This window comes from Perognathus longimembris, chromosome 24 (assembly GCF_023159225.1).
Source record: "Perognathus longimembris pacificus isolate PPM17 chromosome 24, ASM2315922v1, whole genome shotgun sequence".
Lineage (NCBI taxonomy): Eukaryota > Metazoa > Chordata > Mammalia > Rodentia > Heteromyidae > Perognathus > Perognathus longimembris.
In genome coordinates, this window is record NC_063184.1 from 24,804,725 (window position 1) to 24,822,028 (window position 17,304).

General features: G+C 42.5%; 1 protein-coding gene across 2 annotated transcripts in view; it reads right to left on the reverse strand.

Annotated features, from left to right (window-relative positions):
• Positions 1–15,577, reverse strand: part of Herc5 (HECT and RLD domain containing E3 ubiquitin protein ligase 5) — a 34,274-nt gene extending 18,697 nt beyond the window's left edge. For both annotated transcript variants that reach the window (XM_048333639.1, XM_048333638.1), the window contains exons 1-10: positions 15,229–15,577; positions 13,089–13,209; positions 12,166–12,242; positions 9,594–9,815; positions 7,995–8,086; positions 7,653–7,783; positions 5,152–5,297; positions 4,207–4,283; positions 3,108–3,211; positions 1,530–1,589 (exon numbers count right to left, since the gene is read on the reverse strand). In XM_048333639.1, coding sequence (XP_048189596.1) covers positions 1,530–1,589; positions 3,108–3,211; positions 4,207–4,283; positions 5,152–5,297; positions 7,653–7,783; positions 7,995–8,086; positions 9,594–9,815; positions 12,166–12,242; positions 13,089–13,209; positions 15,229–15,535 — 1,337 coding nt within the window. In that variant the 5' untranslated portion in view covers positions 15,536–15,577. The remainder of the gene's footprint in view (positions 1–1,529; positions 1,590–3,107; positions 3,212–4,206; positions 4,284–5,151; positions 5,298–7,652; positions 7,784–7,994; positions 8,087–9,593; positions 9,816–12,165; positions 12,243–13,088; positions 13,210–15,228) is intronic.
• Between the last annotated feature and the right edge of the window lie 1,727 nt (positions 15,578–17,304).

The window sequence follows — 17,304 nt, forward strand, 5'->3', positions numbered from 1 at the left end:
TTCAGAGCAGCCAATTCTTCATATTGCAATAGAATATTAAAATGAACCTTAGCCTATGAATTACACTTATTTATGCTGAACTGAACAGACATCCTGTTTAAAGAGGCATGTTTTTTGTAGAATGATAATAGACTTCTTCCTGGGCATGGGAATGTCCAAAAACACTTTTAATTCCAGCACTTGGGAGTCTGAGGCAGGCAATCACAAGCTCAAGATCAGTTTAGGCTACTTCAAAAATAAACAAATGCACAAATGTAAATAATGCTTTTAATGAAACAAAACATTATACAGATGTTTATGAAATTAAATGCAAGTTTTTTTTTCTATTAAAAGTTCAAACGGAGTTAGGGGTACTGCAGAATGGTGGAATACAGGCTTGGCACACATGTAGCCCTGGATTCCCTAGAACCCATTATGGTTTTAATGTGAACATCCTCCCAAAAGGCTCAGAAACTGGAAGCTTGGTCTTAGATGAAAGCAATGTTGATACATGAAGCTTTGGGGAAGTGACTGGAACATGAAGGTTCTGCTTTGTCAATGGGTTAATACACTGACGGATTTGAAATGAGTAGACCATTGGGAAGTAGTGAATCTAAGGAAGGCAGGCATGAATGAGGTAAAATAGGTCACTGGGGGAATAACTTTGGAAGGGTGTATTTTGCCATGGCATTTCCCATCTTCCTCTCTGCTTTCTGGCTGCCATGAGAAGAGCACTTTTCTTCCTCCATTTCCATGTGCCATACCCCACATCCACATCAATACAACCAGCTGACTATACACTAAAACCTCTAAAAATGTGGGCCAAAATTAATCTTCCCTCCTTTAACCTGTTTCTTTGAGGTATCTGTCACTGAAATGCCTCTACCCCACCACAAAGCAGATATTTTAAAAATCTTTTAGCAATAAAAATATGACCTCATGGGATATCATAGACATTAAAATGTTACAGAAAAATAGTGAATAATACAGAACTGAGTAAGATGGAAAAGGCTAAGTATAGAGCAAGGTCTAAACCAACCATCCCCTTTTGTGCCAGGGACTACATACTTCCAACCCTAACACAAGCACAGAAAAACTAGGACTCTTATTCATTTATTTTTGGATGGGGTCTCACTTGTTTCTCAGAATGATTTCAAATTTGTGTGCCTCCTAAGTCTCTGCAGAAGCTGGATTACAGGCACCATACCATTATGAACTACCTGCTACTTAAGTGATATTAATTTTATTTCTAGCACTAACTTGTTAGTGTTTTTTTCTTGTGGTATGGGAAAGGGCTTTATTACAAAGCTTCATTCTTAGTCTTATGTATTTTCAGAATTTTATACATGAAGCAGTTATCTGTTTTTGTTGAGAAGGTTTTTTGTTTGAGATAAGGTCTCACTGTAACCCTGATAGGCCTCAAACTCTGTATCCGTTTCCCCAGTGCTGGAATCACAGACATAATTTCAAAAGGACAACCACATAGGAAACTTTGTATTTTTTCAAATACATTTTCATGTTTGTATTTTTTTAAATAGAACATGTATTACCTTTCCTTTAAGAAACTTCCAATCAGGCAAGCAGGAGATGAAAATATCTCTCGAATTTCTCTACATTAGGAGCAAATTGTGAATAAGTTAAATCATAACAGCATGTTTCCTTCTAGAACATGGTAAACAGAATATGTATGGTATAATTATCTTTCAAACTTCTTCATTTCTCTTCTACTTGTTTGCATAATGTCTTGACATTGAAAAGTCTACTCTATTTGCTAAATCTCAAAATGTCAATGGAGGGCTGGGAATATGGCCTAGTGGCAAGAGTGCTTGCCTCCTACGCATGAAGCTCTCAGTTCGATTCCCCAGCACCACATATATGGAAAATGGCCAGAGGGGGCGCTGTGGCTCAAGTGGCAGAGTGCTAGCCTTGAGCAAGAAGAGGCCAGGGACAGCCTGTGCTCAGGCCCTGAGTCCAAGGCCCAGGACTGGCCAAAAAAATAAATAAATGTCAATGGAAAACAAAAAGATATACAGACTCTGCGACGCCCCAGAAAAGAGAAAAAGGTCTGATTGATTTAGGATAAAAAATTCCTTGGACAAAGTAAACAGTCCCACCACATCTAACTTCTAAAGATTTATTTATTTCTGTTTCATGAAAGTAGGAACAAAATAAATTACCAGAAATTAATAATGTGTGTATATGTTCAGTTTCACCTCAAAAACAATGTAACACTATAGGAATGCCCCTTGATCATTCATGTTCTATAAACTATGTGACTATCTTAACAGGTATTTTCCAGAATTAAAAAGGCCTATCTAAAGAAATCTCTAGAAACGATGCTTGCAAAAATGACTACAATCTTTCAATGTGGTAGGAGCTTCATGATTTAGACCTAGACACCCTTTCAGCTATGAATTAGAAGTGTACAAAAAAGTGATTCCACAGCCAAACAAGGTTAATAAATGCCACAGAATGCATTTTCTGTTCAATTTCACAACATAGGTAAACACATTAAGTTAAGGCCCAGAGAAGTCCTTCAATAAAGAAAGCTGTCCTCAGGAAGCTTATATTTTAGCTGTGATGATTAATTGTAGGTGAAAACTTGGCTAGGCTATAGTACCCAGACTCTTGGTTAGACATCATTGTAGATGTGCTCTATGACAGTATTTTTAGAAGATATTAATATCCAAGATAGAAGATTTGGAGTAAGCTAGATTACCCTCTGTAATGTGGGTGGGGCAAATCTAATCAGTTTCAAGCCTTAAAAGAAAAAAAAATATGCTAGCCAAGAACAAAGGAATTCTGCCTCCAGATGTTTGGACTCAAAGTACATCAGTTTTTCCTGGCTTCTCCAGTCTGTCTCCCTTATACAGATTTTAGACTTCTCAGCTCCCAAAATTGCAGGAAATGATATAAGATAAGAAATAAAAAAATAATCTATGTCATTATACATAGTATAGTTCCTTGTTTGGTTCTGTTATAGCTATACTATTGGCTGTGTTCTTTGGAAATCCTTGCTTAGTACAACACACTAGAAGAAAACCAAATCTTATATCTCTATTGTACAGAACCAGTAAAGAAAATGCTGCTTTAACAATAAACCAAGGTCACAGGGAGCATATACATACCTTTTTGTATTCTGCCACTGTTTAGTTCCCACATCTGCAATCCATCTCTTCGGAGTCCCTTCATTCAATGTAAGAATTTTTCTTCTCAGATTTACGTAAGAATTCTGTAAATAATTGAAAAAGATACAATAGTTTTGAGACATCAGAAACACATATTTGACTGTTAGGTACATTATAAAGGGTAATACTGATTTTTAAAAAATGATGTCTCAGGGCTGGGAATATGGCCTAGTGGCAAGAGTGCCAGTTCAATTCCCCAGCACCACATATATGGAAAACGGCCAGAAGGGGCGCTGTGGCTCAGGTGGCAGAGTGCTAGCCTTGAGCAAAAAGAAGCCAGGGATGGTGCTCAGGCCCTGAGTCCAAGGCCCAGGACTGGCAAAAAAAAAAAAAAAAAAAATGTCTCAGTATCTACATACTGATCAGCCCAGACTGATCTCAATCTCCTAGCCTCTAGTGATCCTCCCTTATCAGTGCTGGGATTACTAACATACATCATCTTGTAAGACTAACTTAAATGTAGATAATATAATATAGCTCTCTGGGACAATCATAAAGGAGGGACTCTAGCAAAAAATTACCTGTTATTTGTCTGGCTGACAATTTCTTGCCAAAGAGGACTTGGAATCAAATCAGAGCAAATCTGTCTCAAGTATCCCCACACTCAACAATTTATATACACAAATTAAATACAACTGACAATTGCCTATGTCAATAGGAAGAACTTTTATTATTTTTCTTGGCAAAATGCACATGGAAATTCTAGACTAATTCTTATACCTATGAGCAGATCTTTCAAGTACGGTCCTGGTTAACATCATTTTTTAGATTATGTCAACTCGTGAGAACACTGATCAGCAGCTCTGGCAAGGAGCCTACCCAGAAGGTCATTAACCTTATGAAATTCAACTGACTCAATGTCCACCATGACTGAACCTGTTGGTTTTTGTAGGAAACATGGAATTTGTTTAGACACTAAAGGACTAATATCCACATATTCCCTAAAAGCCTTGTAACAACTTTCAAGTTCACTAAGCCTGAATTCTAGACTACATCTACCAAAAATACAAAATTATACATGTAAAAAACTTATTTTTACCTCTTTTTCCATCCACAGCAAAATGCTTTGGTTCCCTCCAGCGATCATTGTCAACTCCTTTCCTGAATTGTAATGTTCTGGAAGGAATGTATACAATGTAAGATTCCTAACAATATGGTAGATATGGTGTACTACAGGGTACAACATGATTGACAAACACAAGTGACTCACAAGACTGAGATGTAGAATCAGTTTAACATGCACATTTAGTATACCACTATCATAAATGTATCATTAACTACTATTGCCTAATTTAATTCCATTTCCATTCTTTAAAACAACCAACCATTTCAAGATTCAACCAGTAACTGTTGGGTGAGGAGAATATGAAGAAAGCAAAGATTTAACACATGATAGCATTTTGTTCTTTAAAAACAAATTCCTCCCAGAAGAAATGAGAGCATTCTAAATCTAAGCTTTCAGTACTCCAAGGCATTTCTTCTGTGTTTTCACTGAGCATGGTTCAATTTCAGCCCAATCACTTACTTCCTGGCTTTGATTTAGTGGCTATTTTGCTTTCCAAGTCTATTTCCTCCAGTAAAATGGAGTGACAGAATAACCAATACAAGGACTGATAGCACACTAAACACATAGTTCCAGTGTTCCAGCTCTGTCAGCTGCTCAGCTGAGGGGTCCACACCATTGTGGACCACACAGGAAAGATCATCAATTACTCTGAGTTTGTAAACCTCTTATACTGGTTTCAGTATATATTATCTAGATAGTCTGTTTTATTTCCTGTTCACGTTTACATTAGCCCTGAGGAAAGTAACAGAAACTCCACAATTTAGGCTGACTCTTTTAAATTACTTACAAAAACATGAAGCCAATGTCCAGAAAAAGTCCCTCCAGACTAGCTGCTCTCCCTACCAAATCACACACTTAAGGGATACTTTTTTCTCTAACAATGTATTAGTTCAAATCCTATAAGCCTATAGAATTTACCCAATTTGAGTTCTTCATTTGATGGCAATTTCATGGGAAGCGGTATCAGTTGATTATGTTTTCCATCATTTCCTAATTGTCCTTCTTTTCCAAAACCAAAGGAAAAGACTTTTCCCACATCAGAAACGTAGGCAAGTGTGTGCCACCTATTAAATAAAGCACACACCATCAATGCTACAATGAAGAGTATTTGACAAGAGTATTTAGTAATACAGTAAGTTTCCCAAACCAGGTTAGGTTACCTAGTTACTGTGAAACTCTCAAGGGTTTTAAAACCATCTGGGAACCAAAAAATCACTACTATGTGGCTGAGAAAACTTAAGAAATCCTACATTCACTCAAGATCCTGATATCACTTCTATCAGGGCATTCCCTTCATTGACATCATGTATTTTGCCTGGGCTCTTTCAAGACTCAGGTTGAAAATTTCTACCCACTGAAAGCCATCTCTAAGTCCCTCTTCAACCCATCCTAGTAGAACGAATCACTTGACCTCTGATCTCCCAGTCTAGTCCCCAAATATGCTTTATCATATTGATGTTTTTACTCAGGGGTCTCCCCTGCCAATGGTATATAGTAAGTAATTTCGCCTTGCTCAAAGACAAAAAAGTTTGGACTTGTCTCAGGGAGGTAACCTCAAAATCTTCAATTTCCCAAATAACTTTGGCCCTGGGACTATCTGTTGGGTATCTCTTACAGCCTGCTAAATAAGCCAGACCTACAGAAGGGAGGGGCTAAAGACTGAATTCAGCAAGCTGGTAATGATTTAATCCATTATGCATATGAACCTAAACTTCCTTGGCAAGCAACAGATCAGAAAATGTTAAATGTTAACACTAAATAACTGCTTCAAAAGGAGACTCAGCATTTTGACTGTACCTCTACCCCTCATTCTCTTCATTACTAATTGGTATGCTTTTTTACTAATAAATGTGACTGGGTATATCACAGCTTCCAGTAAATGCTCCTGTAACTGCAACTTGGTTCTTAAGATAAACATGTTACTCAAAGGGTACAGTTAGGAAAAACTGAGTCAAAGTGACATTTCTTTTTTTTTTTTTTTTTTGGCCAGTCCTAGGCTGTGAACTCAGGGCCTAAGCATTGTCCCTGGCTTCTTTTTTGCTCAAGGCTTCTTTTGCTCAAGCCACAGCGCCACTTCTGGCCATTTTCTGTATATGTGCGGCTGAGGAATCAAACCCAGGGCCTCGCGTATACGAGGCAAGCACTCTTACCACTAGGCCATATTCCCAGCCCCAAAGTGACATTTCTTTGATTGGGGTATGAGACAGAAATAAAAAAGACATCTCTTTGGTTAAGAGAATCTTACTCCAAGAGTTTTGTCTATGTATTTATTTTTATGTAACTTTGCTCCAGTATCCTGAGGGAATATGTCTATAATAGAGTGAACGTATGTATGATTTTCCTAAGTTCAAAACAAAATCAGTATCTAAGACTTAGTCTCAGCTTGTTCATGTTTAGTGAGGTTAAAAACTACCCAAACTAAGCATGAATAGGTGAAAATTACTTATTCCCACAAAGCCTAAACATTAGAAGTGAACTGATGAATCTAATGCTCAAAGAAAATAGTTAAGCGTATGAAGTCTGGGCAAATTTTTTTGCCTTTATTTTTAAAATAAGCTGTGGAACCCCAAATTCTCAGGAACATTCCATTTAAACAGCCACAGATTCTTGATACTTCTCTGTGGCCACAAGTAACTCTGAAATAACTGTTGCCTAGTTTAATTTGGCTCCCATTACAAAAAAAAAAAACATAATTTAAGTATCTAGGTAACTAAAAAAATTCATCAGACTCAACAGTTATTTAGAGGGAATTAGACTAATCAATAGTATTTTCTGGCTTATGTTTATTTTTCCTAATTCTTTGTGTGTTGGTCCTGGGGCTTGAACTCAGGGCCTAAGTGCTGTCTTTGAGCTTTTTTGCTCAAGGCTAGCTATCTACCACTTGAGTCACAGCTCTACTTCCAACTCTTTTGGTAGCTAATTAGAGATAAGCATCTCACAAACTTTCCTGCCCAGGCTGTCTTCAAATTAAGATCCTCAGATCTCAGCCTCCTGAACAGCTAAGATTACAGGCATGAGCCTCTGTACCTGGATCACCAAATAAATTTTTAAAAATTTCCCTCAAGATAAAAATGTACCTGAACAGTTTACAAAGGTATTTCACTCAGGAGGCAACAGAGACTGAACTATACTTATTGACTAAAAACCAAAAAGCTGGGGTGTATCTCAAGTGTTACTGCATATGCTCAGAATTACTGAAGCTCTGGGTCTGATTTTTAGCAACATACACAAACACACACAAATCAAAGAAAACGAAAGATACTAAAGATATATACTGGGAGATTATGACTAGTAACAGAAATTAAGCATACTTATTGATTTGAAAATGTTTTATTTTTATCTAAAGGAAATTGATAAGAATTATATTCACTCACTGCATTGATTTTTATCAGTTTTTCTTTTGATACTTTACAACTTACCTCCCACATACTATTTGGGTCACTCTATGTCCACGGAGCTCATTCACCAGACAAGGACTCAGCTTATTCTGTGTTGAATTGTGACCAAGCTGCCCATATTTTCCAGCACCAAAAGTAAACAGCAGCCCATCCTAAGTACAGAACCTCATATCAGATGCTATAGAAATGCAATATGAAGTCACACTCACTATTGCTTCTCATTGGTGAATAGTTAATACAAGCCATGTTGGTAGTAAAGCTCCTAGGTCACTAGGACAGACCTATCTACAGGTAGAAAACACTAACTCACTACAGAAAGCACTCTTCCAGAAATGCAGTCAGGAGAGACAAGGATACACTCACCTGAGTGAGCAGGGCAGTGTGAGAGCCACCACAAGCAACAAATTCAACTTTATGATTGTCTACTGCTTCAATAAGAGAAGGAAAATCTTTCTCTGTACAGGGAAAAAATAGTTGAAGTGACTTAAAGGAAAAGCTGAGTTTTAGCCTGGACTTGTCTGTGCTATTACTTCTCTACTTAGCACCAACAGTTCCCATCCCATTCAGCCAGAAAGGCTCTTTGTTAGCATTTAAGTCCAAATTCTAAGCCTAAAGGCGAGGGTAGAAGAGTGGTTAACAGGGTCACACTTAACAGCCTGGACCTTCAAGACGCAAGTCTACTTCCCAACTTTTCAACACACCTGCAACTTTGCAGCATACTTGGTATTTATATGTATAGATGTATATATAATGTAATGTATGTACTTATTTATTTTTGGTGGAAAAACTGCAGACCTTGGACAGTCTAAGCAAGTGTTTGAACACTACATTACATCCTCACCCTAGAATTACTTTGTGAGCACAAAGGGTCTCTTTTTCTTTTTTTTTTTTTTTTTTTTTTTGCGAGTCCTAGGCCGTGAACTCAGGGCCTGAGCACTGTCCCTGGCTTCTTTTTTACTCAAGGCTAGCACTCTGCCACTTGAGCCAAAGCGCCACTTCTGGCCATTTTCTGTATATTTGGTGCTGAGGAATCGAACCCAGGGCCTCATGTATACGAGGCAAGCACTCTTGCCAGTAGGCCATATTCCCAGCCCAAAGGGTCTCTTTTTCTTGTAAAATTTTCTACTACAGTATCTTCATACTGTCTTTTATTCTTTTTCCTGTGAATACACTGAGATTTAGCAAAGTTTATTTCTTTACTCTTAGCCCTTCTCAGTTTTACATAAGGAATCTTATAAGTTGCTTGGAACCATGAGAAATTTTGTCACAAGTCTAATAGAAACAGTTCAGAGTTGGAAATTACTTTTATTGTGTATATACATACACAAACACACATACATAATTGATGCCTTTTGAAATAATATTGGGTCCTAGCTACTCAGGAGGCTGAGATATGAGGATTGAGGCTCACAGCCAGCAAGGGCAGGAAAGTCCCTGAGATTCCAATTAACCACCAAAAAACAGGAAGTGGCACTGTGACACAAAATAGTGTGCTAGCCTCCAGTAAAAAAGCTCAGGGACAGCACCCAGGCCTTGAGCTCAAGCCCCAAGCCCCATCACCAGCCAAAAAAAAAAAAAAGAAAGAAAAAAGACTGGTACATTATGAGTTTCACAAAATTTTAGTATTCTTTTGTAATAATCTATTACCTGACATCATGCAAAAGGCATATTGGGTGGTCATTCTATTCAAGTTTGTCAGTTTCCAAAAAAAGGAACTAAGGCCTAAAAAAAAGTTGACAGGCAAGGTGCTATTGTGTCATAAGGTTATTAAATGCAAAGTCAGAAGCAAAACAGGCACTACACTGCATGTTTCTTTGAAATAATTCTACCATGAAGCCAAAGGTAAATTACAAAGAACACTATAAAGTGAGAGTCTGAGCCATTTATGACAGGGCCTATGTTTGATTCATTGCTCATCTAACAAATATATTTGATAACAAAAATTTGAAAATTGTTCCATACTCTTGGTGTGGCCCAGGCCTAGTTGTCCAGAGTCGTTCTTCCCCCAAGAGTAAATGTTTCCAGACATGGATAAGGCCATGCTGTGTGCTTCTCCTGCAGAAATCTGAATCAAGGGGACTCCTGCAAGATGCTCCACAATCTGAGGTGTGGGGGATGAGGAAAATGTCCTTCCAACTCCTAGCTGGCCGTGTAAGTTCTGTCCCCACGAAAAAAGTTCACCACCTTAACATAAACAAAGAAAACATTTGTGTTATTAAATTGCAAATGCACTAAACATTATCTTAGGGCATTATGTATATAGAGCACATATGGTGTATCACTCACATTCACAGAAAATTTTTTTTTAAATCTTTTCTCAGGGAATTAACAGTTAACCACCTTATCTTCCACCTATCTCCAGGAAGAAAATGAGACTACTTGAACATATTTTACTCCCATTCAAAAAATAGGGCTGGGAATATGGCCTAGTGGCAAGAGTGCTTGCCTCCTACACATGAAGCTCTCGGTTCCATTACCCAGCACCATATATATGGAAAACGGCCAGAAGGGGGCTGGGGATATAGCCTAGTGGCAAGAGTGCCTGCCTCGGTATACCCGAGGCCCTAGGTTCGATTCCCCAGCACCACATATACAGAAAACGGCCAGAAGCGGCGCTGTGGCTCAAGTGGCAGAGTGCTAGCCTTGAGCGGGAAGAAGCCAGGGACAGTGCTCAGGCCCTGAGTCCAAGGCCCAGGACTGGCCAAAAAAAAAAAAAAAAGAAAATGGCCAGAAGGGGCGCTGTGGCTCAGGTGGCAGAGTGCTAGCCTTGAGCGGGAAGAAGCCAGGGACAGTGCTCAGGCCCTGAGTGGCCAAAGGCCAAGGCCCAGGACTGCCCCCCCCCCCCCGCAAAAAAGTAGTTAATTAAAAACCCACAGATTTGCTCTATAAAAAACAGAAATGTTCTACCACTGAGAAAACACAATCTGTAAGTAATATTCTGTCTCCCTCCATTTTACCTACATAAAGCTCCACATAAGTAACTTTAAAAATTCACTTAGAACCAAGTGGGATAGCTCAACCCTGTAGTCAACTACTCAGGAAGTTGAAGTGGGACAACCAATTGAACCTACTACTTGGAGACCAATCTGGGAAACATGGGATGATCCTGTTTCAAAGAAAAAATTCACTTAAAAATCACAATACAGTATCTTCAAACACACTTTTATTAATTGGCTATATGAAATATTTTCAAAGCTAGGTTTTAGACATTACCTAGTAGAATTTCAATATGCACTGGAGTCTGAAAAAACTATGAGGTACTAAGGTAGAGTATCATGAAACCTTTCTTGTCTAATTTTTCTACCTATATTGTAATTTACCAAAAATATTTTTTGAGTCAGGTTTCCCTACGGATCCCAAGCTGTCCTCTAACAACCTTCTTGCTTCAGACAATGAGATTACAGGTGTGTGACACACCCAATAAATTTACGAATAGTAAACTGAGTATCCTCTTCCCTTTGCATGTGCACATGCCCACATGAGCACATACACAAACTCATCACTTGATTTCTTGAAACAGTTTGCTTCATCATTATAACCTGATAATGACAGATGTTTAATATGAAATATTGATAGTACAAATTCATACTCGTAAACTTCAACAGTATTCAGCAAATACTTGCTTAATTTCTTGGAATTACAGCTTCTACTAAACTTATAAATATGTTTGCTCTATATAAAAACCCCCACTGAGTCTGAATTTCCCTTTTGTCACCTCCTGTTTTTATCATTCCTTTCACAGTTAAGTTACTTCAAGCACTCATGGGAAAAGTGAGAAAAGTACCAGGAAAAGGGAAGACAGCTCTGGAAAAGAATGGTCCAGGCCTGGACTGAATTCCAGAAGGAATGATTTTGAGCTAGGAAAATGGTAATATCCATAATCTTAGCTACTTGGGAGGCTGAGGCAAGAGGATCTCAGCTACTGAGGTTATTATAAACCCTGGTGCCTGTGAGGCTAAATAAGACATCTCAATCAAAAGGAGTTCTTTTCAGAAAATTTTCACTATTTTAATTTAAAAAGTAAAAGTATAGAACTAGCTGGGCCCTGTTTACACCTGTAATCCTTGTTACTACCCAGGAGGCTGAGATTTCAGGATCAAGGTTCAAAACCAGGCCAGACAAACAAATTTGAGGTTCTTATCTCCAATTAACTCACAAAAAGTTGAAACTGGAGACATGGCTCAGGTGGTAGAGGGCCAGTAGTGAGCCACAAGAGAGTAGCCTGAGTTCAAGCCCCAGTACCAGCATCATAAGGAAAACAAAACATGGAACAAAATATACAAATAGTAATCATAGAAATCTGGGCTTTTTTTTCTCTGATGTTTCTACATGTGCACATACTTACTAACATGCTCCCCCCGCCCCCCCCGGAGTGTTTTGTTTTGTTTGGAAAGAGGGTCTCACTATGCAATCCAGATGTCCCAGAGCTCACTGACCTGGAACTCATGATCCTCCTGACTCAGCCTCAGGGCTCGGCGGGCATTATAATTATGTCATCAACTATTACTAAAAAACTACTATTCCAGAAAAGTACCTTTAGAAAGTGCAAGAGAATGATAATCTCCACAGGCAATCTGAATTATACTTTTTTCTTGTAAAATGCTTTGAAACCTGATGAAAGAAGATGTATTTTATGTTAATCACCATATGGAAAGGCACAACATGGATGACAGAACTATTATTTATTTAGGACTGAAGCTCAAGAGAATAAAAAACTTTTCAATTTATTGTTCCACATTCAATATATAAAGCTATAAAAATGGGGCTGGGAATATAGCCTAGTGGTAGAGCGCTTGCCTCATATACATGAAGCCCTGGGTACGATTCCTCAGCACCACATACAAAGAAAAAGACAGAAGTGGTGCTGTGGCTCAAGACGTAGAGTGCTAGCCTTGAACAAAAAGAAGCCAGGGACAGTGCTCATGCCCCGAGTTCTTCAAGCCCCAGGACTGGCAAAAAAAAAAAAACATAAAAAACTAAAAATTATTTAAATAGTTTTCAAGAAAAAAAGAGAACTGTATAATGCTAAGATAATTCTATCAGTCTCACAGGAACAATTTATGATGCAGGAATAAATACAAGCTGAAAATACATTCTAATTGTAGTGATCTAGAATAAAGTCTCACAAATTATTCCACATTAATCTTTTTTTCCAGTTTGAAAACTTTATTATACAATTATAGGATTATAAACATCAAATGCAGTCTGAGATTTGGCAGACTAATCAACCATTTCATTTAAATGCCCAAATAACCCAATTTCAGTCCCATATTATGGGTAGTCATGTATTACATACACACAACATAATCATGTTCATAAAACTTACTAGCCAGTTGAGAATTTATTACTTAAGGGACAAGATAAAGTAGAGAACAAGAATCGGATATTTTTCCTGCAAAACAATTTGCCTTTTGAATAAACCTAAGTTCACATTTAATGTCAGAAAAAAATCCCTACCTTGCATGTTCTAGACTGTAGTTGTACTCAAAGGGTTTTCCATCCGACGATAAAACCAGCAGGTGCTCCACTCCTTGGTCCATGGAATGTATCTTCATTTTTTTCCCTAACTTAATGAACCCTGCAGAACAAACCCAACCAGTAACTATCTCATTCTGGTTATTACCTAATATAATTGATTCATCTTAGTATACTTCAATTATCTGGAGGAACAAACTTTCGCTTAACATGAATAGCTTAAGAAAATGCAAGTTACCAAAGTAATTAGAAATGTCACTTCTTTAACAGAGACTATCTTACAAAGTACTGATTATTTTTAACAGAACAAATCCTGAAATAGCTAACTTAAGATCTGCTTTTAAATCAGTTTAATAATAAGAGAAACTAAATCTGATAAGTGGTAAAGTCTGAGAAAATCTAACTTTACTCATTATAACAACAAATGCATTGTAGTTTTGGAGGCATCCACAAACTAAAAAAAAAAAAAAATGAGCACCTCTAAGATAGCTTCCAATAAAGACAATGGCCCTATTCTTGCCAGAATTGTGTTTGGGGGACTATTTTTAAGGAGGATGAGGTGACAGAATTTTCAACTGGCATTAACGCATATTTAGCCCTTTCCAAAACTTAAGATTTAAAATTGTTCAGCCGTTACTATTAATCTCATTTAACTTGTTCACAAAAATTAAACTAGTTCGGTGACCTTGTTTCATTCTTTAGCCCCAACAATGTAATTATTCAAAACTCTCAAAATACAAGACATATAAATAAAAAGGGGGCTGAGGACCAAAAAGAATTTGGTAAGAGGAGATGATATAGCAGATTAATCAAGTCTAATGGATTGAAAATGGGAATTCAATAAACAGTATTGGCACATTCATCTAGCTGCTTGGAAACAACGAAATCCTACCTCGCATTCCTTAAATCAAAATAAATTCCAAGTGTACCTAATGACAACTTCAGAAACTGTTGGAGGTGTGTCTCAAGTGGTTATGTGCAAGCCGAGCAAGCGCACACATGAGCAACTGAGACCAAACTCCAGCATCTCAAGAAATAAAAACCCACAAAAGGTCACCCTATTTAGTTAGCATAACCTAGGAGGCGTGATGATGACTTTCTAACCCAAAACAAAACCCCTTAACCCTCTTAAAATAAAACACTAAACATTTAAAAATCGTGCATATAAAGAAGTGAGAAAATTACCACACGTATGCTGGGCCAAAGGCTATTTTTTTTGATTAAGTTAAATAAAATGGTGGACACTGAAACGACGTTAACTGCATTTTTTAAAGGTTGAGGCAAAAGGATGAGCAATGCAGTTGATCCACCAAAGGCTTCAGAGGAAACAAAAGATGTCAACGTCCCCGAATTTGTGTGTATATTTGTGTGTGTGTGTGTGTGTGCAAGCGTGCGTCCGCCAATGTCTCGAACTCGGGGCCTGGACACTGTCCCTAGAACTTTCCCGGCTCAAGGCGAGCGCTCCATCACCCGCGCCACTTCCGGCTCCACTCTCGAACTTTTTCCCCTCTCAAGCTGGCTCCCATCCTTGGACGCTCCGATTTGTCTCCCTCAGTCGCCAGGGCTGCGGGCTGGGGGGGGGGGGGGGGGGGGAGGGGGAGAGGTGTCCGTCCCCCGGCCTAACTTCCCTAAGTTCAATGTAAAGAAGGAAAAAGCGGACGGCGGCGTTCTCCCGGCGGCGCGCGGGCGTCGAGGCGCGGGAGGCGGCGTCCGGCCCCCCCCCCCCCGGGCTCTCACCCCGGGGGGGCGCCCCTCGGCCTAACGGCTCCCGAGGCCCGCCTCGTGGGCTCCGAAACGCCGCCGGGCTGAAGGAGGGAAGCCCGTGGGAGAGGCGGCCCGGCCCGGCGCGCACGCGCGAGCGACCGCCACCCTCCATGCAGATCGGGGCCGGGCGGCGACGCGGGCTCGCCGCGAGCTCCGCCGAGCCTAGCCGAGCCCGGCGCGCGGCGGCGGCGGCGGCGGCCTCCTTGAATGTTCCTTCGCGTCCGAAGCCGACATTCGACGGCGCGGCGCCTGAGGAGCAGCGTCCGCCCCCGGCCGCCCAACCCCGGCCTGGCCACCCCCCCCCCCCGCGGCCCGCTCCCCATCTTCCCCGTCAGACCCGGAGCGTCGTCCCACTTACGGGGCTTGCGGACGCCATCATGGCCCACGGGCAGCAGGTGGATCTCGACGCCCGTCCCGCCGCGCTCCAGCACCAGCAGGCGCCGCCGGGTGCAGGAGACCTGGCGCAGGGTCTCGAACCTCCGGAACAGAGCGTGGCGGAGCTCCTCGGCGCCCGGGAACAACCAGACCTGCGCGGCCGGGGAGGCGGCGGCGGCGCGGGGAGCGGCGGGTCGGAACGCCGGGGTCCGAGGCGGCGGCGAGGCGGCCGGCCGGGCCCCGGGTGTCGAACGCGCCGAACCCCGCGACTTCTTCCACCGCGGCTCCATGGCTGGGTTTGCGTGGCTCGGAGACCGCGAGGCGGTGACGGGAACGGGGGGTGGGGGGGGAGGGAAGAGCGAGGTTCCGAGGAGGACCGCGCGTCCGCACCTCCGCAGTGTGGCGCGGAGGAGTGGGCGGGGGAGGGAGGGGGGCCAGGGGGGCTGCGGAGCGGCGGCGTCCAGGAGGCTCCGACGCCAGGCCACGCCCCCCGCCGGAGGCCACGCCCCATCCAGGAGCGGGAGTCTCCGTGAGTGGGCTGGGGGGCGGGGGCAGATCCGGCTCAAGCCAGAAAAGAAACTGCTGGTTCCCAGTCTTCCGCGGGGGAGCGGGGGGGGGGAGGGGGAAGGCGAGAGTCGAAAGGGAAATCCCGCGGTGGTTCTAGAAGTTCCGAGAGCATCTGGACTGAACCGGCCCGGCCCCCCCCCCCCCCCGCGGCGGGCGCGCCGGACCCAGCCGGCCGTCCCGGGACTCTGAAGGGAGCCCGCCGCCGGGACGCGTGCCGCACGGCTCGGGGTGCAGCGGCCGGCGTGGCGCCCGGGCCGAGGTTCGCGGCCCCCCACGAGGCCCCTCGCCGCGCGGACGCCGTGGTGGCCCGGCCGGGGGGCGGGGGGGGTCCCTTCGAGGACATCGTGCGGTGAAACCGTGGGAGCCTCTGGTCTCGGCCTTCCCACGAGCCCTCCACTTGTGCTGGCGTATCCGGTCTCCCTTTTTTTTTTTTTTCATTTTGTGCCGGCCCTGGGGCTCGAACCCAGGGAAGGGGGCGCTGCCCCGACCCCGTGAGCCACAGCTGCCCTTCAGGCGTCGGGTTTCCTTTTTTGGCTGTTCATTGGAGATGAGAGGCTGGCAGGCTGTCCTGTCCCTGCTGACTTTGAACCTCAAACTTCAGAGCTCAGCCTCCCCCACGGGGCTATTTGAAGACTTGATCCTTGAAGGACTTGCCTTCTACCTCAGACCCCATGTATTCCCGGTCCCAAATTCACCCCCTCCCACAACCTCCAACCCCGCAGGAAGCTCTGTGCCGCTCGCTGTGATGATCCAGTCTGGTCTGTTCCTTTAACGTTCTCCTCCATTTTCCCAACAGATCCCAGCCAGGAGGAGTGATGCAAACCTGCAATCCCAACCTCCCCCACCTCCCCGCCAGGCTGAGGCCTTGGTAACTCAGGTTCCAGGGCAGGCTTGGCTTCAGAAGTCCCCCCCTCCATCCGCTCTTCTATAGACCTTTAGTAAAAATCCATTTGCATTAGACAAAGTCACCTCCTTGATGAAAAGCCTGAGGGGACACCTGGTCGGTTTATTGGGGAGTCACCCATTCTGTGGTCATTTAGTAATTTAAGATTACCATTTCCACGGGGCTAGGCAGCCCCACACTGGTTTTGTACGGTTAACACAAGCCAGCACCCCCAAAATAGCAAAAAAGAGCTGAGGGTGTGGCTTACGTGGCAAAGCGCAGGCCTAAATTCAAATCCCATGGAGAAAGTTGGGTGTTGGTGGCTCCAGACGGTGATCTTAGCTACTCAGGTTGTAAGTGTGAAAGCCCCCTCTCCCATAGCTTTAGCATGCTCCTTCCCTAGGTAACACTAAGCCCATCTAGTAATAATTAGCCTCCACCCCCTCTTCCTTGAGATGGCACTCCTTTAGCATATGTTATGACCATGTAGGGCGACAAGATCCCCTTACAAGGGACCTCCAGGGTCAAGGCAGCTGCAGGACCCCCTTGACAGTCTTCACTGCCCACACCTACGAGGAGGTCCCGGCCTCCAAGACCTCCTAGGTCATA